Consider the following 25040-nt stretch of genomic DNA (forward strand, 5'->3'; position numbering starts at 1 on the left):
TCCTCCTCTGCCTCGGGTTCTCCTGCCAAAGCCCGAGCAGGTACAGGTGCACGTGGAGGTGGAGGTTCTGGCTGAGGGGGTGGGACATCAGTGCCTGGGGCTGGGGGCCCTGCAGGCACGGAGATCCGATCTGCCCGGTGTGCTGGCCAGTACCCAGCTGGCCTGGTGTCTCTGCGAGGGCAAGTCTCGGTTCTCCATCTGGCCTCGGTGGATCCCTGGGTCCTGCACCTGGAGCCACCACCTCTGTAGGGACAGGTCTGGGAAGTAGAGCCTGGTTCCAGTTGGAGGCCAGTGCTAGAGCTGGGGGAGAAGCAAAGTTTGCCCACAGGCCAGCCTTGGCATGTGCGTATCCCAGGACAGAAAGCTTCCAAGAGATTCCCAAAGAATACCCAGGGTCGGATGTCTTTTGGGACTGAAGTGTGCAAGATGGGGGTGGGGGTGTGAGGCCAGCGCTTGCTGCAGGCCCAGCAGCATCTTTCGGGGACTCGTCCGTGTGTAGCTCAGCACCCCCTCCCCACACACTCCCGTGCACCAGCCCCAGCGTCCTCACCTCTGTGCTCTGGCGTGCTGGGCTCCAGGTCCTCCTGCTGCCTCAGAGGCCGGGGTTCTCGGGACTCTGGGTCGGAGCCGGGTGTGCTGAGCTCCGTGGCAGCCTCAGACTGGGCCGCCGGGTGTATCCTGGGCGGTGTCTCGGCAGCAGGCCTTCCCCGCCTCCGCTTCGCCCCCGGTGGGGCTGATGCCTCCGTGGGCACGCTCACCTGGAGCCTGCACTGGGCCTCACGGGCGGGGGGGTGGTGCTCCGACCCCTCCCTCCGGGAGGTGGACGGGGTGTCCCCGTCCTCGGCCTCATCACGTGGGAAGCTCTGCAACGACAGTGACCGTCAGCCAGCCGTGCTGGGAGTTTTCCGAGCTGGGCCTGGCCAGTGGAGCCGCTGCTTCTGCCTGCTCGAACTTCTCTTCCCAGAAGGGTCAGAGACGTGTGTCTGCTCAGATCCCCACCCGGGAGGAAAGAGACCCACCTGAGGGTGTGAGGTCAGCCTGGGCGGCCGGCGCTGCCCGCACTCTCCCCATCCCACCCAGCCTGCTCTCCCCTGGGGTGTGGACACAACTTGTCCGCAGGCTTCTGACCCCATATCCGCCTGGGCTTCCTTGAGGGAGACACACCCCGAGAAACCCGCATCCACACACACAGGCAAAGGACCCGCTGTTTCCGGGTGGCATGGGAGAGGTGGCCTGGCCCCGCCTGGGGCTCCCCGTGTTACCTTTCTGTTTCTCCGGGCAAAGGGCCAGAGGCCTCTCGGGGGTGCCCTGAGCCAACGTCAACAGGGTGCCCACGCACACTGCCTGTGAGCTCTCCTGAGGCCCCGGCCTCTGGGCAGGGGCAAGCAGCAGAACATCCTGGTAGCAAGTGATCTGGCTGGGGGCTCCTCTCCGCTCTGGAGGCCTGGATACCCGGGTTGCGGGTTCTGTTGGGTTCTGTTGCCGGCAGGTGACATCATTTCCTGGGGTTCGTGCTGAGGTCCCTTCCCCAAAACTTCGCAAGGGAATCTCTGGGTTTCTGACTGCTCGACCACCCCCCTTAGGCCATGTGCAGGCACAGTGACAGCCACACAGCCCAGCCCACAGCCCTGGGGAGGCCTGGGTGCAGCCAGGGCCTGAGCTCCGAGGACCCCGCTGCTCTCAGACCAGGCTCCTTCTTCTCATAAGTGGTGTGGCCCTGGACAAGCATATGCCCCTCAGGGTTTCCCCGGTCTCTCCATCTGCAGAGTGGGGGTCATTCTCCCATCTGTTTCCTAGGTCTGTCGGCCTACGAGCAGCTCCATGCCTTTCCACCTGGGGCTGATATCACGTGGAGCTTGTGCGCTGAGACTTCAGAAAGAAAGACTCCATCCAGGGCTGACACAGCACAGAATGGGGCAGAACGAGGCCTGGATGCGCCGTGGTACCCAGGAAAAGGCACTCCCCCTCCTGACTGTTTGGAGACCCCGCATGCAAGTTGGAGGACCGAAAGGAAGACTCGAAGGTCTCCCTCTCTGATAGAAAAGAGTAGCCAACTTTCTGGTCCTCTGTTTCCATTGAGATTCTGTTCAAGTGTCCCAGCTCGGCTTCTGCGGGTGGCTGAGCTTCTAATGGCTCCCTGCGTTCTTGTCTTTTCCTCTCCAAACCTTCCGTCCGTTTCCCCCTTCTGGGGTGGATGGGCGCTGTCATTGCTTCTACCTTCGAGACAGATTGATGAAAAGTCTGGACCATCGACTCCTTTCCTCTCTTTGGTTCCGTGTCTCTCTCTGGCTGTGTCCCTCTCTTTTCCTTTCTCGATTCAGTCTGTGTCTTCCTCTTTCTCTCTCGTGTGTGGATGGATGGATGCTAGGAATGCACATGTATATGATTAGATGAGGGTTATGTTTTAGGGATAGGTTAGAGGGAGAGAAAGGCTTTAGGTCGGAGTTGGTCATGGGGGAAGGGTCAAGGGTGGTGGTGGTGTTTCTTGGAATCTGAGTGCTGTGCATTCTTCGTCTCTTTCCATATGAACCCCTTCTCAGATACACCACTTGCAAGGAGTCTCTCATGTTCCGTTTCCTATCTTTTGCATTTGTGAATGCTTAGCTTCTCTGTTGTGAAGAGGTTCCATTGGATGGAAACCCATTGGTGTACTTGGTTTCCCTCTTTCCCTTACTTGAAGAGACCCATTTCTACCTCCGCCCAGCAAATGGCAAGGAGACTCTGATGTTAAGGAGCCTTTGACCTACGCTTCTTTCTAGCTATCTCATGACATCAGTCTTTAGGGTGAGGTTTTTCCCCGATATTGAGGTGGTGTGAGATCAAAACCAATAGCGTTCTTCAGATGTAGCTGTCTGGTTTTCCCATGGACATTGATTGAAGAGGCTTTCTTGTTCCCATTTGGATATTCTCCCCTTCTGTGTCAGAGATGAGTTGACCTTGGATGCCAGGGTTTGTTTCTGGACCCTCAACTTTATTCCATCGATCTGGATCTGTGTGTGTTGTTGTATTCCCAATAGCATACTGTCCTGCTGCTGCCGCTGCGGCTAAGTCACTTCAGTCGTGTCTGACTCTGCGCGACCCCATGGCCTGCAGCCTACCAGGCTGCTCCGTCCATGGCATTTTCCAGGCAAGAGTACTGGAGTGGGTCGCCATCGCCTTCTCCGATACTCTCCTGAGGATCCTAGTTTGGTCGTCTAATTTCCTTTCACACAACCTTGGACGTCCGTATCGGGGCTTTTTCGTCGGATTGTATTGACAATTTAGGCTCTTTTCTGTTTCCGTAACCCCTTTTGCAATTCTTTGTTCGGTGCGAACATGCATTGGCATTTTGGGAGGAATAGCATCGAAGCTGTGGATTGCCTTGTGGGGCTGTGACATCATTTCCCCAATAGGAATTCTTTCAAGCCCTGAGCACAGCTTCTCTTTCCAGTGATTGGTGTGGGCTTGATCTTCTTTCTTCCATCTCTCGCCGTTTTGTGAGAACAGGTCCTTCCTTCCCTTCTGGGTTAGATGGACTCGTGGGTATCACTTCAGTGAATGGCATTGTCAGTGGGGGTGATAATTCCCTTCTCATTGGAAGACTTTGCTGTGAGTATTAGAAGTGCAAGTGATTTCTCTTCCCCTTCCTCCCTGTCCATCTCTCAGAGCCACCGGGAAACAGAGGCCTCATCCAGGGTCACACAGGCCTGAGGGAGTGCAACTAGACTGTTGTTTCTTCAGGCCCTCAGTGCTGGACATCATCCGGGATACTCTGTGTGTGTCTTCCTCAGTCTGGCGTCCCTTCAGACCTTTCCCTAGTTTTCACAGGCTTGTTGTGTTGGTGTTCTTTGTCTGTTTGGAGACACGTCCTTGAGAAGCTTTGTGTTTCCACTCATTCGTCTCGCGATGTATGACCTGTCTTTTGCTTTTGTAATGAGGTCTTTCCCACGGTAGATATCTTTGATTTTGCAAAGTCCACTGTATTCTCTGGGTTGTTTTGTGGACTGCCTTTTAGTTTTGTGTGTGAAGACTCAAAGCACGTGTCCGGTTTCTGCTCATTGTTCTTCTAGATTTGTGACAAGTTTTCATGGAAACTTTGTCTAGGGATAACTGGAAGTGAACTCGGTGTAAGGTGTCAAGTCTCCATCTCCATTCATGTCATGCCCTGCAGTTTCCAATTCCCTGTTCCTGAGTGGTTTTGGAGACCTTGTGGGAAGTTTGGTTGCATCGGAGTTTGCATTTCCACCTTGAGTAGATTCACACTGTTCTGCCCTCAGGGACACTGTCAAGGGGGAGTGAGGAGCAGCCTGCACTTGCAGCAGTGACCACACGGTGGGGCGAGTGCTGCTGTCCCCTCTGGGAGCCCCAGGCCACAGGCATCCCAGTGAGGAGCCAGCTCTGTGCTCAGCTGAAAGGAGTTATTCTCTCAGGAGCCTCTGAGCCCTTGCCTTTGGATCACCCAGGGTGGGCATTTACTGTGACAGAAAAAAATTGCCCTGAATTCCATGGACGGAAGAGCCTGGCTGTGTAGAGTTCGTGAGTTGCCGTGAATCAGACACAACTGAGGACACAAAAACTCAATAGACTAAAACACTTTTTGGGGGTTGGGGGAGTGAAAGGGGGTGATGTGGGGTTTTTTGTCTTATATAATAGCCAAGGGAAATCTAGTTTAAACCTAAGTTCACATAGATGGGAAAGGTATAGCTCTCCGTCACCCTATTAAAAAAAAAAAAAAAAAAACGACTTAACTTTTCTGAAAGTTTATTTAGTAGCTTCCTTGAGCAGTTCATTGTGAAGCATTTTTTTTTTTTTCTGTGCCATTGGCCTCATTAAAAAGTACGGTTTGCCTTTACTGGATAATTTTGTTCATTGGTTTGTTAGGGAATCTTGGTAATATTTGAGTTTCCTGGGGAGCATGGTCACATGACCTGGCCCTGGCCAATCGGTGCGTTCCACCTCCCTGGCCACTGTGATTGGCTCCGGACTGGGGCAGTGCCCAATCGGGGCCCAGGGCCGGGCCTCACGTTGGAAGCCAGGGGAAGACGAGCTCTCGTCCTGCTGGGGTAGGGGAAGGGGTGGGGCCGGGGGAGGTCAGGCTCCAGCAGTGGGAGGGGCTTGAGGTCCGCCTGCGGCAGTTGGTGACCTTCCTGCTCCCCTCAGGGCAGAGCCGCCGGCCTGAGAATGAGGGCGCTGCTGAGCCCAGGGGCTGGGATGGCCCGTTGCTGCTGTGGTCCCAGAGCTCCACCCGAGCCCTGAGGGAGGCCGTCTGCCCGTGAGTCCTCTCCCGCTTGTCTGTCAGCTTGTTTGAAGCATGCTGGGTTTTCTGCCCAGCTGGCTAAGGGGAGTCCCTGGAAATGCAAGGGTGTGGGTTTTGGCAGACTTCAGGGAAGACATGCCAGATGAGCCTGGGAGACTCCAGCTTAATCTGGATTCAGGAGATATCTCTTCGGGCCAGCTAGTAATTGTAGGATAAGCCTAATGAGTCTTCACAGGATGAAGAGAGTAACGTGCCAAGGTAGCAATCGATGTCCTCCTTCGAGAGGATGAAGCTGGTGCTCAGAGAAGGGGGGAACTTGGCCACAGCAAGGAGGTGTGCACCCAGACAGAACCCCCAGGTCCGGCCATTTGAGCTCAGGGAGGCCAGTGGTGTGGCTTGTCCCTGTGGCAGGGGCCGAGGCACGCAGCCCACCCTGATTCCTGCGGGGGCCTGACTTGGGAAGTGCCATCTGGTAGCTTTGAGACTCACCAAAGCAAATTGCACTGGAGAGAGGAAGGACACCTTCCTTCATCCACCCCCCACCCCCGCCGGATTCCCACATACCCTGACCCCTTTCTCTGGATTTCGGAGCCATTTCCAGAGTCCCGCTCATATGACCTCATTCGAAGTGCACTGTGGACGAGCTGCCATGTGCAGCTGCTACCACAGCAGCCAAGGGCTTTAGCTCCCGAGTACCTCCCTTCCTTTGGAACTTGGGGGCCCTCTACTCCCCACTTGCACACCACAGACCTTTGCTGAGGATTGTGGGGACCCTCACTCAGTTTGCAGCACGTTGTAGCCATCCCTGTCCTCTCAATACCTCCCTTGCAACTCAGCTTGTGAGCTCCTTTGGAGCAGCGTGGCCCACCTGGCTGCAACGGAAGAGACACAGCTGACAGGGAAACAACAGCTTAGATCTGACAGCCGGAAAGCTCTGTCAAAAGGGACCTCCCTCTTCACACCGTAGAGGCTGTAGGAGCCGCCAGGGTTTGGGAACCAGTGCTGGGGCCAAAATGACTCCACAGCTGTTTTCCTTCCTGGGGAGGGTTCTGGCTCCAGTGGGAATGGCTCAAGTCTCCTAAGGTTCTGAAAGCCCACTGTGTGCAGATTCACGGTACACAGAGAGGAGAAGGTGGAGTCCTGCCCTGGAGGTGGGCACAGCTCACGGATGAGCCAGGCAGGCAGGCAGGCAGGCAGGGCATGAGAACACCTGAGCTGCCTTCATGAGTGAATGGTGTGGGGGCAGAGGAAGAGAAGCCGGTCTGCTCCCTCATGTGGTGCCCAGGGCAGGTTGTCCCCAGAGGAAACCCTTACGACGGTGAGGACTATCACTGCTGTTTCCCAAGGGGTTCCGTCGGTGCGTGTCTTCCCCGGAGCGGTCAGGCCGTCTCTAAAGTACACTGGCCATGGGCATTGCCTCTCCTTGGAACTTCCCATGTGTTTCTCTTTTTTATGGAACAGTGATTTTTTAGAGGGGTTCTGGGCCACAAGGTTGTTGGGTCATTTTCTAGCCTTCTGTCGTGAAGAACGCTTTCCTGGGCGTTGGGGTGGTTTGTTGTTCCAGCTCCCTTTCTTGGCTTCTTTTGGGAGCTGGTGCAACAAGAGGAGCTCAGCCTCTGCCTTCTGGCTGAGATGTCACCCTTCAAACAGCAATGCCTGCCTGGAGATAATGATGGCATTTGCCAAAAGGGCTTCGTTTGGCACATGATATCTTGAAAGGACGTACACCGTCCTTTCAGCTATCAAAGGCTAGTTCAAATGACATACAAATGAGAACTCTCCAATGGAGTCTTACAGTAGGTGGAGAGTCCGAAAAAAACTCCTTCAGTCATTTCACTGAGAGTCATTGATTGGGGACACCAAGAATATAGGAAGGAATGCAGAAAGAAAAGATGAAATTGTGTTCAGGATCAGGGGGAGGGATGAACAGGGCGTGCTTGCCTTGAATCCAGGCTTTGTTGGGGGGTGGGGCATAAAGATCGAACGGGTCTGAAACTACAAATTGGGATGGTAACACAGTATCACCAGAGTTACACAACAGTGTTCCCAAATTGCAACAATGATGAAAAAGTTTACTAATCCCAACTTAACCAAGAGAAATACAGGAAACCATACACAAAATAAAACATCACCAGAAAGGTGGAAACAAACCAAATGCAAAGCAGTTCAGGGGAAAGGAACTCCATGTCCCCTGGGGGCAGACCGAGTTGCCGGCGTCCACGGTGAGCAGACAGGGATGGAGGCTGCAGAGCCGACCGCTCCCCTGGACGTGGTGTTTCCGGCAAGGGCTCTGGGTCTCTGCCCAGAGCGGGGGCTCGTTCTTCCTGCAGGGGCGAGTGAGTCATCGTCGGCGTCTGGGTGTTGCGCGGGAGCCAGGGCAGGCTCTCCCTGCCGAGGCGGTGACTCCTCCTCTGCCTCGGGTTCTCCTGCCAAAGCCCGAGCAGGTACAGGTGCACGTGGAGGTGGAGGTTCTGGCTGAGGGGGTGGGACGTCAGTGCCTGGGGCTGGGGGCCCTGCAGGCACGGAGATCCGATCTGCCCGGTGTGCTGGCCAGTACCCAGCTGGCCTGGTGTCTCTGCGAGGGCAAGTCTCGGTTCTCCATCTGGCCTCGGTGGATCCCTGGGTCCTGCACCTGGAGCCACCACCTCTGTAGGGACAGGTCTGGGAAGTAGAGCCTGGTTCCAGTTGGAGGCCAGTGCTAGAGCTGGGGGAGAAGCAAAGTTTGCCCACAGGCCAGCCTTGGCATGTGCGTATCCCGGGACAGAAAGCTTCCAAGAGATTCCCAAAGAATACCCAGGGTCGGATGTCTTTTGGGACTGAAGTGTGCAAGATGGGGGTGGGGGTGTGAGGCCAGCGCTTGCTGCAGGCCCAGCAGCATCTTTCGGGGACTCGTCCGTGTGTAGCTCAGCACCCCCTCCCCACACACTCCCGTGCACCAGCCCCAGCGTCCTCACCTCTGTGCTCTGGCGTGCTGGGCTCCAGGTCCTCCTGCTGCCTCAGAGGCCGGGGTTCTCGGGACTCTGGGTCGGAGCCGGGTGTGCTGAGCTCCGTGGCAGCCTCAGACTGGGCCGCCGGGTGTATCCTGGGCGGTGTCTCGGCAGCAGGCCTTCCCCGCCTCCGCTTCGCCCCCGGTGGGGCTGATGCCTCCGTGGGCACGCTCACCTGGAGCCTGCACTGGGCCTCACGGGCGGGGGGGTGGTGCTCCGACCCCTCCCTCCGGGAGGTGGACGGGGTGTCCCCGTCCTCGGCCTCATCACGTGGGAAGCTCTGCAACGACAGTGACCGTCAGCCAGCCGTGCTGGGAGTTTTCCGAGCTGGGCCTGGCCAGTGGAGCCGCTGCTTCTGCCTGCTCGAACTTCTCTTCCCAGAAGGGTCAGAGACGTGTGTCTGCTCAGATCCCCACCCGGGAGGAAAGAGACCCACCTGAGGGTGTGAGGTCAGCCTGGGCGGCCGGCGCTGCCCGCACTCTCCCCATCCCACCCAGCCTGCTCTCCCCTGGGGTGTGGACACAACTTCTCCGCAGGCTTCTGACCCCACATCCGCCTGGGCTTCCTTGAGGGAGACACACCCCGAGAAACCCGCATCCACACACACAGGCAAAGGACCCGGTGTTTCCGGGTGGCATGGGAGAGGTGGCCTGGCCCCGCCTGGGGCTCCCCGTGTTACCTTTCTGTTTCTCCGGGCAAAGGGCCAGAGGCCTCTCGGGGGTGCCCTGAGCCAACGTCGACAGGGTGCCCACGCACACTGCCTGTGAGCTCTCCTGAGGCCCCGGCCTCTGGGCAGGGGCAAGCAGCAGAACATCCTGGCAGCAAGTGATCTGGCTGGGGGCTCCTCTCCGCTCTGGAGGCCTGGATACCCGGGTTGCGGGTTCTGTTGGGTTCTGTTGCCGGCAGGTGACATCATTTCCTGGGGTTCGTGCTGAGGTCCCTTCCCCAAAACTTCGCAAGGGAATCTCTGGGTTTCTGACTGCTCGACCACCCCCCTTAGGCCATGTGCAGGCACAGTGACAGCCACACAGCCCAGCCCACAGCCCTGGGGAGGCCTGGGTGCAGCCAGGGCCTGAGCTCCGAGGACCCCGCTGCTCTCAGACCAGGCTCCTTCTTCTCATAAGTGGTGTGGCCCTGGACAAGCATATGCCCCTCAGGGTTTCCCCGGTCTCTCCATCTGCAGAGTGGGGGTCATTCTCCCATCTGTTTCCTAGGTCTGTCGGCCTACGAGCAGCTCCATGCCTTTCCACCTGGGGCTGATATCACGTGGAGCTTGTGCGCTGAGACTTCAGAAAGAAAGACTCCATCCAGGGCTGACACAGCACAGAATGGGGCAGAACGAGGCCTGGATGCGCCGTGGTACCCAGGAAAAGGCACTCCCCCTCCTGACTGTTTGGAGACCCCGCATGCAAGTTGGAGGACCGAAAGGAAGACTCGAAGGTCTCCCTCTCTGATAGAAAAGAGTAGCCAACTTTCTGGTCCTCTGTTTCCATTGAGATTCTGTTCAAGTGTCCCAGCTCGGCTTCTGCGGGTGGCTGAGCTTCTAATGGCTCCCTGCGTTCTTGTCTTTTCCTCTCCAAACCTTCCGTCCGTTTCCCCCTTCTGGGGTGGATGGGCGCTGTCATTGCTTCTACCTTCGAGACAGATTGATGAAAAGTCTGGACCATCGACTCCTTTCCTCTCTTTGGTTCCGTGTCTCTCTCTGGCTGTGTCCCTCTCTTTTCCTTTCTCGATTCAGTCTGTGTCTTCCTCTTTCTCTCTCGTGTGTGGATGGATGGATGCTAGGAATGCACATGTATATGATTAGATGAGGGTTATGTTTTAGGGATAGGTTAGAGGGAGAGAAAGGCTTTAGGTCGGAGTTGGTCATGGGGGAAGGGTCAAGGGTGGTGGTGGTGTTTCTTGGAATCTGAGTGCTGTGCATTCTTCGTCTCTTTCCATATGAACCCCTTCTCAGATACACCACTTGCAAGGAGTCTTTCATGTTCCGTTTCCTATCTTTTGCATTTGTGAATGCTTAGCTTCTCTGTTGTGAAGAGGTTCCATTGGATGGATACCCATTGGTGTACTTGGTTTCCCTCTTTCCCTTACTTGAAGAGACCCATTTCTACCTCCGCCCAGCAAATGGCAAGGAGACTCTGATGTTAAGGAGCCTTTGACCTACGCTTCTTTCTAGCTATCTCATGACATCAGTCTTTAGGGTGAGGTTTTTCCCCGATATTGAGGTGGTGTGAGATCAAAACCAATAGCGTTCTTCAGATGTAGCTGTCTGGTTTTCCCATGGACATTGATTGAAGAGGCTTTCTTGTTCCCATTTGGATATTCTCCCCTTCTGTGTCAGAGATGAGTTGACCTTGGATGCCGGGGTTTGTTTCTGGACCCTCAACTTTATTCCATCGATCTGGATCTGTGTGTGTTGTTGTATTCCCAATAGCGTACTGTCCTGCTGCTGCCGCTGCGGCTAAGTCACTTCAGTCGTGTCTGACTCTGCGCGACCCCATGGCCTGCAGCCTACCAGGCTCCTCCGTCCAGGGCATTTTCCAGGCAAGAGTACTGGAGTGGGTCGCCATCGCCTTCTCCGATACTCTCCTGAGGATCCTAGTTTGGTCGTCTAATTTCCTTTCACACAACCTTGGACGTCCGTATCGGGGCTTTTTCGTCGGATTGTATTGACAATTTAGGCTCTTTTCTGTTTCCATAACCCCTTTTGCAATTCTTTGTTCGGTGCGAACATGCATTGGCATTTTGGGAGGAATAGCATCGAAGCTGTGGATTGCCTTGTGGGGCTGTGACATCATTTTCCCAATAGGAATTCTTTCAAGCCCTGAGCACAGCTTCTCTTTCCAGTGATTGGTGTGGGCTTGATCTTCTTTCTTCCATCTCTCGCCGTTTTGTGAGAACAGGTCCTTCCTTCCCTTCTGGGTTAGATGGACTCGTGGGTATCACTTCAGTGAATGGCATTGTCAGTGGGGGTGATAATTCCCTTCTCATTGGAAGACTTTGCTGTGAGTATTAGAAGTGCAAGTGATTTCTCTTCCCCTTCCTCCCTGTCCATCTCTCAGAGCCACCGGGAAACAGAGGCCTCATCCAGGGTCACACAGGCCTGAGGGAGTGCAACTAGACTGTTGTTTCTTCAGGCCCTCAGTGCTGGACATCATCCGGGATACTCTGTGTGTGTCTTCCTCAGTCTGGCGTCCCTTCAGACCTTTCCCTAGTTTTCACAGGCTTGTTGTGTTGGTGTTCTTTGTCTGTTTGGAGACACGTCCTTGAGAAGCTTTGTGTTTCCACTCATTCGTCTCGCGATGTATGACCTGTCTTTTGCTTTTGTAATGAGGTCTTTCCCACGGTAGATATCTTTGATTTTGCAAAGTCCACTGTATTCTCTGGGTTGTTTTGTGGACTGCCTTTTAGTTTTGTGTGTGAAGACTCAAAGCACGTGTCCGGTTTCTGCTCATTGTTCTTCTAGATTTGTGACAAGTTTTCATGGAAACTTTGTCTAGGGATAACTGGAAGTGAACTCGGTGTAAGGTGTCAAGTCTCCATCTCCATTCATGTCATGCCCTGCAGTTTCCAATTCCCTGTTCCTGAGTGGTTTTGGAGACCTTGTGGGAAGTTTGGTTGCATCGGAGTTTGCATTTCCACCTTGAGTAGATTCACACTGTTCTGCCCTCAGGGACACTGTCAAGGGGGAGTGAGGAGCAGCCTGCACTTGCAGCAGTGACCACACGGTGGGGCGAGTGCTGCTGTTCCCTCTGGGAGCCCCAGGCCACAGGCATCCCAGTGAGGAGCCAGCTCTGTGCTCAGCTGAAAGGAGTTAGTCTCTCAGGAGCCTCTGAGCCCTTGCCTTTGGATCACCCAGGGTGGGCATTTACTGTGACAGAAAAAAATTGCCCTGAATTCCATGGACGGAAGAGCCTGGCTGTGTAGAGTTCGTGAGTTGCCGTGAATCAGACACAACTGAGGACACAAAAACTCAATAGACTAAAACACTTTTTGGGGGTGGGGGGAGTGAAAGGGGGTGATGTGGGGTTTTTTGTCTTATATAATAGCCAAGGGAAATCTAGTTTAAACCTAAATTCACATAGATTGGAAAGGTATAGCTCTCCGTCACCCTATTAAAAAAAAAAAAAACAACGACTTAACTTTTCTGAAAGTTTATTTAGTAGCTTCCTTGAGCAGTTCATTGTGAAGCATTTTTTTTTTTTTCTGTGACATTGGCCTCATTAAAAAGTACGGTTTGCCTTTACTGGATAATTTTGTTCATTGGTTTGTTAGGGAATCTTGGTAATATTTGAGTTTCCTGGGGAGCATGGTCACATGACCTGGCCCTGGCCAATCGGTGCGTTCCACCTCCCTGGCCACTGTGTTTGGCTCCGGACTGGGGCAGTGCCCAATCGGGGCCCAGGGCCGGGCCTCACGTTGGAAGCCAGGGGAAGACGAGCTCTCGTCCTGCTGGGGTAGGGGAAGGGGTGGGGCCGGGGGAGGTCAGGCTCCAGCAGTGGGAGGGGCTTGAGGTCCGCCTGCGGCAGTTGGTGACCTTCCTGCTCCCCTCAGGGCAGAGCCGCCGGCCTGAGAATGAGGGCGCTGCTGAGCCCAGGGGCTGGGATGGCCCGTTGCTGCTGTGGTCCCAGAGCTCCACCCGAGACCTGAGGGAGGCCGTCTGCCCGTGAGTCCTCTCCCGCTTGTCTGTCAGCTTGTTTGAAGCATGCTGGGTTTTCTGCCCAGCTGGCTAAGGGGAGTCCCTGGAAATGCAAGGGTGTGGGTTTTGGCAGACTTCAGGGAAGACATGCCAGATGAGCCTGGGAGACTCCAGCTTAATCTGGATTCAGGAGATATCTCTTCGGGCCAGCTAGTAATTGTAGGATAAGCCTAATGAGTCTTCACAGGATGAAGAGAGTAACGTGCCAAGGTAGCAATCGATGTCCTCCTTCGAGAGGATGAAGCTGGTGCTCAGAGAAGGGGGGAACTTGGCCACAGCAAGGAGGTGTGCACCCAGACAGAACCCCCAGATCCGGCCATTTGAGCTCAGGGAGGCCACTGGTGTGGCTTGTCCCTGTGGCAGGGGCCGAGGCACGCAGCCCACCCTGATTCCTGCGGGGGCCTGACTTGGGAAGTGCCATCTGGTAGCTTTGAGACTCACCAAAGCAAATTGCACTGGAGAGAGGAAGGACACCTTCCTTCATCCACCCCCCACCCCCGCCGGATTCCCACATACCCTGACCCCTTTCTCTGGATTTCGGAGCCATTTCCAGAGTCCCGCTCATATGACCTCATTCGAAGTGCACTGTGGACGAGCTGCCATGTGCAGCTGCTACCACAGCAGCCAAGGGCTTTAGCTCCCGAGTACCTCCCTTCCTTTGGAACTTGGGGGCCCTCTACTCCCCACTTGCACACCACAGACCTTTGCTGAGGATTGTGGGGACCCTCACTCAGTTTGCAGCACGTTGTAGCCATCCCTGTCCTCTCAATACCTCCCTTGCAACTCAGCTTGTGAGCTCCTTTGGAGCAGCGTGGCCCACCTGGCTGCAACGGAAGAGACACAGCTGACAGGGAAACAACAGCTTAGATCTGACAGCCGGAAAGCTCTGTCAAAAGGGACCTCCCTCTTCACACCGTAGAGGCTGTAGGAGCCGCCAGGGTTTGGGAACCAGTGCTGGGGCCAAAATGACTCCACAGCTGTTTTCCTTCCTGGGGAGGGTTCTGGCTCCAGTGGGAATGGCTCAAGTCTCCTAAGGTTCTGAAAGCCCACTGTGTGCAGATTCACGGTACACAGAGAGGAGAAGGTGGAGTCCTGCCCTGGAGGTGGGCACAGCTCACGGATGAGCCAGGCAGGCAGGCAGGCAGGCAGGGCATGAGAACACCTGAGCTGCCTTCATGAGTGAATGGTGTGGGGGCAGAGGAAGAGAAGCCGGTCTGCTCCCTCATGTGGTGCCCAGGGCAGGTTGTCCCCAGAGGAAACCCTTACGACGGTGAGGACTATCACTGCTGTTTCCCAAGGGGTTCCGTCGGTGCGTGTCTTCCCCGGAGCGGTCAGGCCGTCTCTAAAGTACACTGGCCATGGGCATTGCCTCTCCTTGGAACTTCCCATGTGTTTCTCTTTTTTATGGAACAGTGATTTTTTAGAGGGGTTCTGGGCCACAAGGTTGTTGGGTCATTTTCTAGCCTTCTGTCGTGAAGAACGCTTTCCTGGGCGTTGGGGTGGTTTGTTGTTCCAGCTCCCTTTCTTGGCTTCTTTTGGGAGCTGGTGCAACAAGAGGAGCTCAGCCTCTGCCTTCTGGCTGAGATGTCACCCTTCAAACAGCAATGCCTGCCTGGAGATAATGATGGCATTTGCCAAAAGGGCTTCGTTTGGCACATGATATCTTGAAAGGACGTACACCGTCCTTTCAGCTATCAAAGGCTAGTTCAAATGACATACAAATGAGAACTCTCCAATGGAGTCTTACAGTAGGTGGAGAGTCCGAAAAAAACTCCTTCAGTCATTTCACTGAGAGTCATTGATTGGGGACACCAAGAATATAGGAAGGAATGCAGAAAGAAAAGATGAAATTGTGTTCAGGATCGGGGGAGGGATGAACAGGGCGTGCTTGCCTTGAATCCAGGCTTTGTTGGGGGGTGGGGCATAAAGATCGAACGGGTCTGAAACTACAAATTGGGATGGTAACACAGTATCACCAGAGTTACACAACAGTGTTCCCAAATTGCAACAATGATGAAAAAGTTTACTAATCCCAACTTAACCAAGAGAAATACAGGAAACCATACACAAAATAAAACATCACCAGAAAGGTGGAAACAAACCAAATGCAAAGCAGTTCAGGGGAAAGGAACTCCATGTCCCCTGGGGGCAGACCGAGTTGCCGGCGTCCACGGTGAGCAGACAGGGATGGAGGCTGCAGAGCCGACCGCTCCCCTGGACGTGGTGTTTCCGGCAAGGGCTCTGGGTCTCTGCCCAGAGCGGGGGCTCGTTCTTCCTGCAGGGGCGGGTGAGTCATCGTCGGCGTCTGGGTGTTGCGCGGGAGCCAGGGCAGGCTCTCCCTGCCGAGGCGGTGACTCCTCCTCTGCCTCGGGTTCTCCTGCCAAAGCCCGAGCAGGTACAGGTGCACGTGGAGGTGGAGGTTCTGGCTGAGGGGGTGGGACATCAGTGCCTGGGGCTGGGGGCCCTGCAGGCACGGAGATCCGATCTGCCCGGTGTGCTGGCCAGTACCCAGCTGGCCTGGTGTCTCTGCGAGGGCAAGTCTCGGTTCTCCATCTGGCCTCGGTGGATCCCTGGGTCCTGCACCTGGAGCCACCACCTCTGTAGGGACAGGTCTGGGAAGTAGAGCCTGGTTCCAGTTGGAGGCCAGTGCTAGAGCTGGGGGAGAAGCAAAGTTTGCCCACAGGCCAGCCTTGGCATGTGCGTATCCCGGGACAGAAAGCTTCCAAGAGATTCCCAAAGAATACCCAGGGTCGGATGTCTTTTGGGACTGAAGTGTGCAAGATGGGGGTGGGGGTGTGAGGCCAGCGCTTGCTGCAGGCCCAGCAGCATCTTTCGGGGACTCGTCCGTGTGTAGCTCAGCACCCCCTCCCCACACACTCCCATGCACCAGCCCCAGCGTCCTCACCTCTGTGCTCTGGCGTGCTGGGCTCCAGGTCCTCTTGCTGCCTCAGAGGCCGGGGTTCTCGGGACTCTGGGTCGGAGCCGGGTGTGCTGAGCTCCGTGGCAGCCTCAGACCGGGCCGCCGGGTGTATCCTGGGCGGTGTCTCGGCAGCAGGCCTTCCCCGCCTCCGCTTCGCCCCCGGTGGGGCTGATGCCTCCGTGGGCACGCTCACCTGGAGCCTGCACTGGGCCTCACGGGCGGGGGGGTGGTGCTCCGACCCCTCCCTCCGGGAGGTGGACGGGGTGTCCCCGTCCTCGGCCTCATCACGTGGGAAGCTCTGAAACGACAGTGACCGTCAGCCAGCCGTGCTGGGAGTTTTCCGAGCTGGGCCTGGCCAGTGGAGCCGCTGCTTCTGCCTGCTCGAACTTCTCTTCCCAGAAGGGTCAGAGACGTGTGTCTGCTCAGATCCCCACCCGGGAGGAAAGAGACCCACCTGAGGGTGTGAGGTCAGCCTGGGCGGCCAGCGCTGCCCACACTCTCCCCATCCCACCCAGCCTGCTCTCCCCTGGGGTGTGGACACAACTTGTCTGCAGGCTTCTGACCCCACCTCCGCCTGGGCTTCCTTGAGGGAGACACACCCCGAGAAACCCGCATCCACACACACAGGCAAAGGACCCGGTGTTTCCGGGTGGCATGGGAGAGGTGGCCTGGCCCCGCCTGGGGCTCCCCGTGTTACCTTTCTGTTTCTCCGGGCAAAGGGCCAGAGGCCTCTCGGGGGTGCCCTGAGCCAACGTCGACAGGGTGCCCACGCTCACTGCCTGTGAGCTCTCCTGAGGCCCCGGCCTCTGGGCAGGGGCAAGCAGCAGAACATCCTGGCAGCAAGTGATCTGGCTGGGGGCTCCTCTCCGCTCTGGAGGCCTGGCTACCAGGGTTGCGGGTTCTGTTGGGTTCTGTTGCCGGCAGGTGACATCATTTCCTGGGGTTCGTGCTGAGGTCCCTTCCCCAAAACTTCGCAAGGGAATCTCTGGGTTTCTGACTGCTCGACCACCCCCCTTAGGCCATGTGCAGGCACAGTGACAGCCACACAGCCCAGCCCACAGCGCTGGGGAGGCCTGGGTGCAGCCAGGGCCTGAGCTCCGAGGACCCCGCTGCTCTCAGACCAGGCTCCTTCTTCTCATAAGTGGTGTGGCCCTGGACAAGCATATGCCCCTCAGGGTTTCCCCGGTCTCTCCATCTGCAGAGTGGGGGTCATTCTCCCATCTGTTTCCTAGGTCTGTCGGCCTACGAGCAGCTCCATGCCTTTCCACCTGGGGCTGATATCACGTGGAGCTTGTGCGCTGAGACTTCAGAAAGAAAGACTCCATCCAGGGCTGACACAGCACAGAATGGGGCAGAACGAGGCCTGGATGCACCGTGGTACCCAGGAAAAGGCACTCCCCCTCCTGACTGTTTTGAGACCCCGCATGCAAGTTGGAGGACCGAAAGGAAGACTCGAAGGTCTCCCTCTCTGATAGAAAAGAGTAGCCAACTTTCTGGTCCTCTGTTTCCATTGAGATTCTGTTCAAGTGTCCCAGCTCGGCTTCTGCGGGTGGCTGAGCTTCTAATGGCTCCCTGCGTTCTTGTCTTTTCCTCTCCAAACCTTCCGTCCGTTTCCCCCTTCTGGGGTGGATGGGCGCTGTCATTGCTTCTACCTTCGAGACAGATTGGTGAAAAGTCTGGACCATCGACTCCTTTCCTCTCTTTGGTTCCGTGTCTCTCTCTGGCTGTGTCCCTCTCTTTTCCTTTCTCGATTCAGTCTGTGTCTTCCTCTTTCTCTCTCGTGTGTGGATGGATGGATGCTAGGAATGCACATGTATATGATTAGATGAGGGTTATGTTTTAGGGATAGGTTAGAGGGAGAGAAAGGCTTTAGGTCGGAGTTGGTCATGGGGGAAGGGTCAAGGGTGGTGGTGGTGTTTCTTGGAATCTGAGTGCTGTGCATTCTTCGTCTCTTTCCATATGAACCCCTTCTCAGATACACCACTTGCAAGGAGTCTCTCATGTTCCGTTTCCTATCTTTTGCATTTGTGAATGCTTAGCTTCTCTGTTGTGAAGAGGTTCCATTGGATGGATACCCATTGGTGTACTTGGTTTCCCTCTTTCCCTTACTTGAAGAGACCCATTTCTACCTCCGCCCAGCAAATGGCAAGGAGACTCTGATGTTAAGGAGCCTTTGACCTACGCTTCTTTCTAGCTATCTCATGACATCAGTCTTTAGGGTGAGGTTTTTCCCCAATATTGAGGTGGTGTGAGATCAAAACCAATAGCGTTCTTCAGATGTAGCTGTCTGGTTTTCCCATGGACATTGATTGAAGAGGCTTTCTTGTTCCCATTTGGATATTCTCCCCTTCTGTGTCAGAGATGAGTTGACCTTGGATGCCGGGGTTTGTTTCTGGACCCTCAACTTTATTCCATCGATCTGGATCTGTGTGTGTTGTTGTATTCCCAATAGCGTACTGTCCTGCTGCTGCCGCTGCGGCTAAGTCACTTCAGTCGTGTCTGACTCTGCGCGACCCCATGGCCTGCAGCCTACCAGGCTCCTCCGTCCAGGGCATTTTCCAGGCAAGAGTACTGGAGTGGGTCGCCATCGCCTTCTCCGATACTCTCCTGAGGATCCTAGTTTGGTCGTCTAATTTCCTTTCACACAACCTTGGACGTCCGTATCGGGGCTTTTTCGTCGGATTGTATTGACAATTTAGGCTCTTTTCTGTTTCCGTAACCCCTTTTGCAATTCTTTGTTCGGTGCGAACATGCATTGGCATTTTGGGAGGAATAGCATCGAAGCTGTGGATTGCCTTGTGGGGCTGTGACATCATTTTCCCAATAGGAATTCTTTCAAGCCCTGAGCACAGCTTCTCTTTCCAGTGATTGGTGTGGGCTTGATCTTCTTTCTTCCATCTCTCGCCGTTTTGTGAGAACAGGTCCTTCCTTCCCTTCTGGGTTAGATGGACTCGTGGGTATCACTTCAGTGAATGGCATTGTCAGTGGGGGTGATAATTCCCTTCTCATTGGAAGACTTTGCTGTGAGTATTAGAAGTGCAAGTGATTTCTCTTCCCCTTCCTCCCTGTCCATCTCTCAGAGCCACCGGGAAACAGAGGCCTCATCCAGGGTCACACAGGCCTGAGGGAGTGCAAGTAGACTGTTGTTTCTTCAGGCCCTCAGTGCTGGACATCATCCGGGATACTCTGTGTGTGTCTTCCTCAGTCTGGCGTCCCTTCAGACCTTTCCCTAGTTTTCACAGGCTTGTTGTGTTGGTGTTCTTTGTCTGTTTGGAGACACGTCCTTGAGAAGCTTTGTGTTTCCACTCATTCGTCTCGCGATGTATGACCTGTCTTTTGCTTTTGTAATGAGGTCTTTCCCACGGTAGATACCTTTGATTTTGCAAAGTCCAGTGTATTCTCTGGGTTGTTTTGTGGACTGCCTTTTAGTTTTGTGTGTGAAGACTCAAAGCACGTGTCCGGTTTCTGCTCATTGTTCTTCTAGATTTGTGACAAGTTTTCATGGAAACTTTGTCTAGGGATAACTGGAAGTGAACTCGGTGTAAGGTGTCAAGTCTCCATCTCCATTCATGTCATGCCCTGCAGTTTCCAATTCCCTGTTCCTGAGTGGTTTTGGAGACCTTGTGGGAAGTTTGGTTGCATCGGAGTTTGCATTTCCACCTTGAGTAGATTCACACTGTTCTGCCCTCAGGGACACTGTCAAGGGGGAGTGAGGAGCAGCCTGCACTTGCAGCAGTGACCACACGGTGGGGCGAGTGCTGCTGTTCCCTCTGGGAGCCCCAGGCCACAGGCATCCCAGTGAGGAGCCAGCTCTGTGCTCAGCTGAAAGGAGTTAGTCTCTCAGGAGCCTCTGAGCCCTTGCCTTTGGATCACCCAGGGTGGGCATTTACTGTGACAGAAAAAAATTGCCCTGAATTCCATGGACGGAAGAGCCTGGCTGTGTAGAGTTCGTGAGTTGCCGTGAATCAGACACAACTGAGGACACAAAAACTCAATAGACTAAAACACTTTTTGGGGGTGGGGGGAGTGAAAGGGGGTGATGTGGGGTTTTTTGTCTTATATAATAGCCAAGGGAAATCTAGTTTAAACCTAAGTTCACATAGATGGGAAAGGTATAGCTCTCCGTCACCCTATTAAAAAAAAAAAAAAAAACGACTTAACTTTTCTGAAAGTTTATTTAGTAGCTTCCTTGAGCAGTTCATTGTGAAGCATTTTTTTTTTTTTCTGTGACATTGGCCTCATTAAAAAGTACGGTTTGCGTTTACTGGATAATTTTGTTCATTGGTTTGTTAGGGAATCTTGGTAATATTTGAGTTTCCTGGGGAGCATGGTCACATGACCTGGCCCTGGCCAATCGGTGCGTTCCACCTCCCTGGCCACTGTGATTGGCTCCGGACTGGGGCAGTGCCCAATCGGGGCCCAGGGCCGGGCCTCACGTTGGAAGCCAGGGGAAGACGAGCTCTCGTCCTGCTGGGGTAGGGGAAGGGGTGGGGCCGGGGGAGGTCAGGCTCCAGCAGTGGGAGGGGCTTGAGGTCCGCCTGCGGCAGTTGGTGACCTTCCTGCTCCCCTCAGGGCAGAGCCGCCGGCCTGAGAATGAGGGCGCTGCTGAGCCCAGGGGCTGGGATGGCCCGTTGCTGCTGTGGTCCCAGAGCTCCACCCGAGACCTGAGGGAGGCCGTCTGCCCGTGAGTCCTCTCCCGCTTGTCTGTCAGCTTGTTTGAAGCATGCTGGGTTTTCTGCCCAGCTGGCTAAGGGGAGTCCCTGGAAATGCAAGGGTGTGGGTTTTGGCAGACTTCAGGGAAGACATGCCAGATGAGCCTGGGAGACTCCAGCTTAATCTGGATTCAGGAGATATCTCTTCGGGCCAGCTAGTAATTGTAGGATAAGCCTAATGAGTCTTCACAGGATGAAGAGAGTAACGTGCCAAGGTAGCAATCGATGTCCTCCTTCGAGAGGATGAAGCTGGTGCTCAGAGAAGGGGGGAACTTGGCCACAGCAAGGAGGTGTGCACCCAGACAGAACCCCCAGATCCGGCCATTTGAGCTCAGGGAGGCCAGTGGTGTGGCTTGTCCCTGTGGCAGGGCCCGAGGCACGCAGCCCACCCTGATTCCTGCGGGGGCCTGACTTGGGAAGTGCCATCTGGTAGCTTTGAGACTCACCAAACCAAATTGCACTGGAGAGAGGAAGGACACCTTCCTTCATCCACCCCCCACCCCCGCCGGATTCCCACATACCCTGACCCCTTTCTCTGGATTTCGGAGCCATTTCCAGAGTCCCGCTCATATGACCTCATTCGAAGTGCACTGTGGACGAGCTGCCATGTGCAGCTGCTACCACAGCAGCCAAGGGCTTTAGCTCCCGAGTACCTCCCTTCCTTTGGAACTTGGGGGCCCTCTACTCCCCACTTGCACACCACAGACCTTTGCTGAGGATTGTGGGGACCCTCACTCAGTTTGCAGCACGTTGTAGCCATCCCTGTCCTCTCAATACCTCCCTTGCAACTCAGCTTGTGAGCTCCTTTGGAGCAGCGTGGCCCACCTGGCTGCAACGGAAGAGACACAGCTGACAGGGAAACAACAGCTTAGATCTGACAGCCGGAAAGCTCTGTCAAAAGGGACCTCCCTCTTCACACCGTAGAGGCTGTAGGAGCCGCCAGGGTTTGGGAACCAGTGCTGGGGCCAAAATGACTCCAGAGCTGTTTTCCTTCCTGGGGAGGGTTCTGGCTCCAGTGGGAATGGCTCAAGTCTCCTAAGGTTCTGAAAGCCCACTGTGTGCAGATTCACGGTACACAGAGAGGAGAAGGTGGAGTCCTGCCCTGGAGGTGGGCACAGCTCACGGATGAGCCAGGCAGGCAGGCAGGCAGGCAGGGCATGAGAACACCTGAGCTGCCTTCATGAGTGAATGCTGTGGGGGCAGAGGAAGAGAAGCCGGTCTGCTCCCTCATGTGGTGCCCAGGGCAGGTTGTCCCCAGAGGAAACCCTTACGACGGTGAGGACTATCACTGCTGTTTCCCAAGGGGTTCCGTCGGTGCGTGTCTTCCCCGGAGCGGTCAGGCCGTCTCTAAAGTACACTGGCCATGGGCATTGCCTCTCCTTGGAACTTCCCATGTGTTTCTCTTTTTTATGGAACAGTGATTTTTTAGAGGGGTTCTGGGCCACAAGGTTGTTGGGTCATTTTCTAGCCTTCTGTCGTGAAGAACGCTTTCCTGGGCGTTGGGGTGGTTTGTTGTTCCAGCTCCCTTTCTTGGCTTCTTTTGGGAGCTGGTGCAACAAGAGGAGCTCAGCCTCTGCCTTCTGGCTGAGATGTCACCCTTCAAACAGCAATGCCTGCCTGGAGATAATGATGGCATTTGCCAAAAGGGCTTCGTTTGGCACATGATATCTTGAAAGGACGTACACCGTCCTTTCAGCTATCAAAGGCTAGTTCAAATGACATACAAATGAGAACTCTCCAATGGAGTCTTACAGTAGGTGGAGAGTCCGAAAAAAACTCCTTCAGTCATTTCACTGAGAGTCATTGATTGGGGACACCAAGAATATAGGAAGGAATGCAGAAAGAAAAGATGAAATTGTGTTCAGGATCGGGGGGAGGGATGAACAGGGCGTGCTTGCCTTGAATCCAGGCTTTGTTGGGGGGTGGGGCATAAAGATCGAACGGGTCTGAAACTACAAATTGGGATGGTAACACAGTATCACCAGAGTTACACAACAGTGTTCCCAAATTGCAACAATGATGAAAAAGTTTACTAATCCCAACTTAACCAAGAGAAATACAGGAAACCATACACAAAATAAAACATCACCAGAAAGGTGGAAACAAACCAAATGCAAAGCAGTTCAGGGGAAAGGAACTCCATGTCCCCTGGGGGCAGACCGAGTTGCCGGCGTCCACGGTGAGCAGACAGGGATGGAGGCTGCAGAGCCGACCGCTCCCCTGGACGTGGTGTTTCCGGCAAGGGCTCTGGGTCTCTGCCCAGAGCGGGGGCTCGTTCTTCCTGCAGGGGCGAGTGAGTCATCGTCGGCGTCTGGGTGTTGCGCGGGAGCCAGGGCAGGCTCTCCCTGCCGAGGCGGTGACTCCTCCTCTGCCTCGGGTTCTCCTGCCAAAGCCCGAGCAGGTACAGGTGCACGTGGAGGTGGAGGTTCTGGCTGAGGGGGTGGGACATAAGTGCCTGGGGCTGGGGGCCCTGCAGCCACGGAGATCCGATCTGCCCGGTGTGCTGGCCAGTACCCAGCTGGCCTGGTGTCTCTGCGAGGGCAAGTCTCGGTTCTCCATCTGGCCTCGGTGGATCCCTGGGTCCTGCACCTGGAGCCACCACCTCTGTAGGGACAGGTCTGGGAAGTAGAGCCTGGTTCCAGTTGGAGGCCAGTGCTAGAGCTGGGGGAGAAGCAAAGTTTGCCCACAGGCCAGCCTTGGCATGTGCGTATCCCGGGACAGAAAGCTTCCAAGAGATTCCCAAAGAATACCCAGGGTCGGATGTCTTTTGGGACTGAAGTGTGCAAGATGGGGGTGGGGGTGTGAGGCCAGCGCTTGCTGCAGGCCCAGCAGCATCTTTCGGGGACTCGTCCGTGTGTAGCTCAGCACCCCCTCCCCACACACTCCCGTGCACCAGCCCCAGCGTCCTCACCTCTGTGCTCTGGCGTGCTGGGCTCCAGGTCCTCCTGCTGCCTCAGAGGCCGGGGTTCTCGGGACTCTGGGTCGGAGCCGGGTGTGCTGAGCTCCGTGGCAGCCTCAGACTGGGCCGCCGGGTGTATCCTGGGCGGTGTCTCGGCAGCAGGCCTTCCCCGCCTCCGCTTCGCCCCCGGTGGGGCTGATGCCTCCGTGGGCACGCTCACCTGGAGCCTGCACTGGGCCTCACGGGCGGGGGGGTGGTGCTCCGACCCCTCCCTCCGGGAGGTGGACGGGGTGTCCCCGTCCTCGGCCTCATCACGTGGGAAGCTCTGCAACGACAGTGACCGTCAGCCAGCCGTGCTGGGAGTTTTCCGAGCTGGGCCTGGCCAGTGGAGCCGCTGCTTCTGCCTGCTCGAACTTCTCTTCCCAGAAGGGTCAGAGACGTGTGTCTGCTCAGATCCCCACCCGGGAGGAAAGAGACCCACCTGAGGGTGTGAGGTCAGCCTGGGCGGCCGGCGCTGCCCGCACTCTCCCCATCCCACCCAGCCTGCTCTCCCCTGGGGTGTGGACACAACTTGTCCGCAGGCTTCTGACCCCACCTCCGCCTGGGCTTCCTTGAGGGAGACACACCCCGAGAAACCCGCATCCACACACACAGGCAAAGGACCCGGTGTTTCCGGGTGGCATGGGAGAGGTGGCCTGGCCCCGCCTGGGGCTCCCCGTGTTACCTTTCTGTTTCTCCGGGCAAAGGGCCAGAGGCCTCTCGGGGGTGCCCTGAGCCAACGTCGACAGGGTGCCCACGCTCACTGCCTGTGAGCTCTCCTGAGGCCCCGGCCTCTGGGCAGGGGCAAGCAGCAGAACATCCTGGCAGCAAGTGATCTGGCTGGGGGCTCCTCTCCGCTCTGGAGGCCTGGATACCCGGGTTGCGGGTTCTGTTGGGTTCTGTTGCCGGCAGGTGACATCATTTCCTGGGGTTCGTGCTGAGGTCCCTTCCCCAAAACTTCGCAAGGGAATCTCTGGGTTTCTGACTGCTCGACCACCCCCCTTAGGCCATGTGCAGGCACAGTGACAGCCACACAGCCCAGCCCACAGCCCTGGGGAGGCCTGGGTGCAGCCAGGGCCTGAGCTCCGAGGACCCCGCTGCTCTCAGACCAGGCTCCTTCTTCTCATAAGTGGTGTGGCCCTGGACAAGCATATGCCCCTCAGGGTTTCCCCGGTCTCTCCATCTGCAGAGTGGGGGTCATTCTCCCATCTGTTTCCTAGGTCTGTCGGCCTACGAGCAGCTCCATGCCTTTCCACCTGGGGCCGATATCACGTGGAGCTTGTGCGCTGAGACTTCAGAAAGAAAGACTCCATCCAGGGCTGACACAGCACAGAATGGGGCAGAATGAGGCCTGGATGCGCCGTGGTACCCAGGAAAAGGCACTCCCCCTCCTGACTGTTTGGAGACCCCGCATGCAAGTTGGAGGACCGAAAGGAAGACTCGAAGGTCTCCCTCTCTGATAGAAAAGAGTAGCCAACTTTCTGGTCCTCTGTTTCCATTGAGATTCTGTTCAAGTGTCCCAGCTCGGCTTCTGCGGGTGGCTGAGCT

At 55.7% G+C, this 25040-nt stretch overlaps 1 protein-coding gene and 1 long non-coding RNA gene across 2 annotated transcripts in view; one reads left to right on the top strand and one right to left on the bottom strand.

The window, feature by feature from the left end:
• The first annotated feature begins 5130 nt into the window (after window positions 1-5130).
• LOC145514066 (uncharacterized) overlaps window positions 5131-25040 on the top strand; it is a 60786-nt gene continuing 40876 nt past the window's right edge. The window contains exon 1 of the long non-coding RNA XR_014059831.1: window positions 5131-5251. This is a non-coding gene — a long non-coding RNA (uncharacterized LOC145514066). The remainder of the gene's footprint in view (window positions 5252-25040) is intronic.
• LOC145514061 (uncharacterized) lies at window positions 7280-9115 on the bottom strand. The gene is made up of 3 exons (XM_081511138.1): window positions 8903-9115; window positions 8191-8503; window positions 7280-7940 (listed from the first exon to the last, which is right to left on the bottom strand). Exons 1-3 carry the CDS (start codon window positions 9035-9037, stop codon window positions 7312-7314), a joined length of 1077 nt encoding a protein of 358 aa, XP_081367264.1. The 5' UTR covers window positions 9038-9115; the 3' UTR covers window positions 7280-7311.

This window comes from Giraffa tippelskirchi, chromosome 7 (assembly GCF_054371585.1).
Source record: "Giraffa tippelskirchi isolate mGirTip1 chromosome 7, T2T-mGirTip1v1.2.pri, whole genome shotgun sequence".
Classification (NCBI taxonomy): domain Eukaryota; kingdom Metazoa; phylum Chordata; class Mammalia; order Artiodactyla; family Giraffidae; genus Giraffa; species Giraffa tippelskirchi.

Excerpts from the sequence above, each read along its gene's own strand:
- LOC145514061 (XM_081511138.1), bottom strand. The coding sequence starts at position 9,037 with ATGTTCTGCTGCTTGCCCCTGCCCAGAGGCCGGGGCCTCAGGAGAGCT. Across the intron at positions 8,504-8,902 it reads TTGCCCGGAGAAACAGAAAG|AGCTTCCCACGTGATGAGGC; the intron begins GTAACACGGGGA and ends CTGTCGTTGCAG. Across the intron at positions 7,941-8,190 it reads CAGCACGCCAGAGCACAGAG|CTCTAGCACTGGCCTCCAAC; the intron begins GTGAGGACGCTG and ends CTTCTCCCCCAG.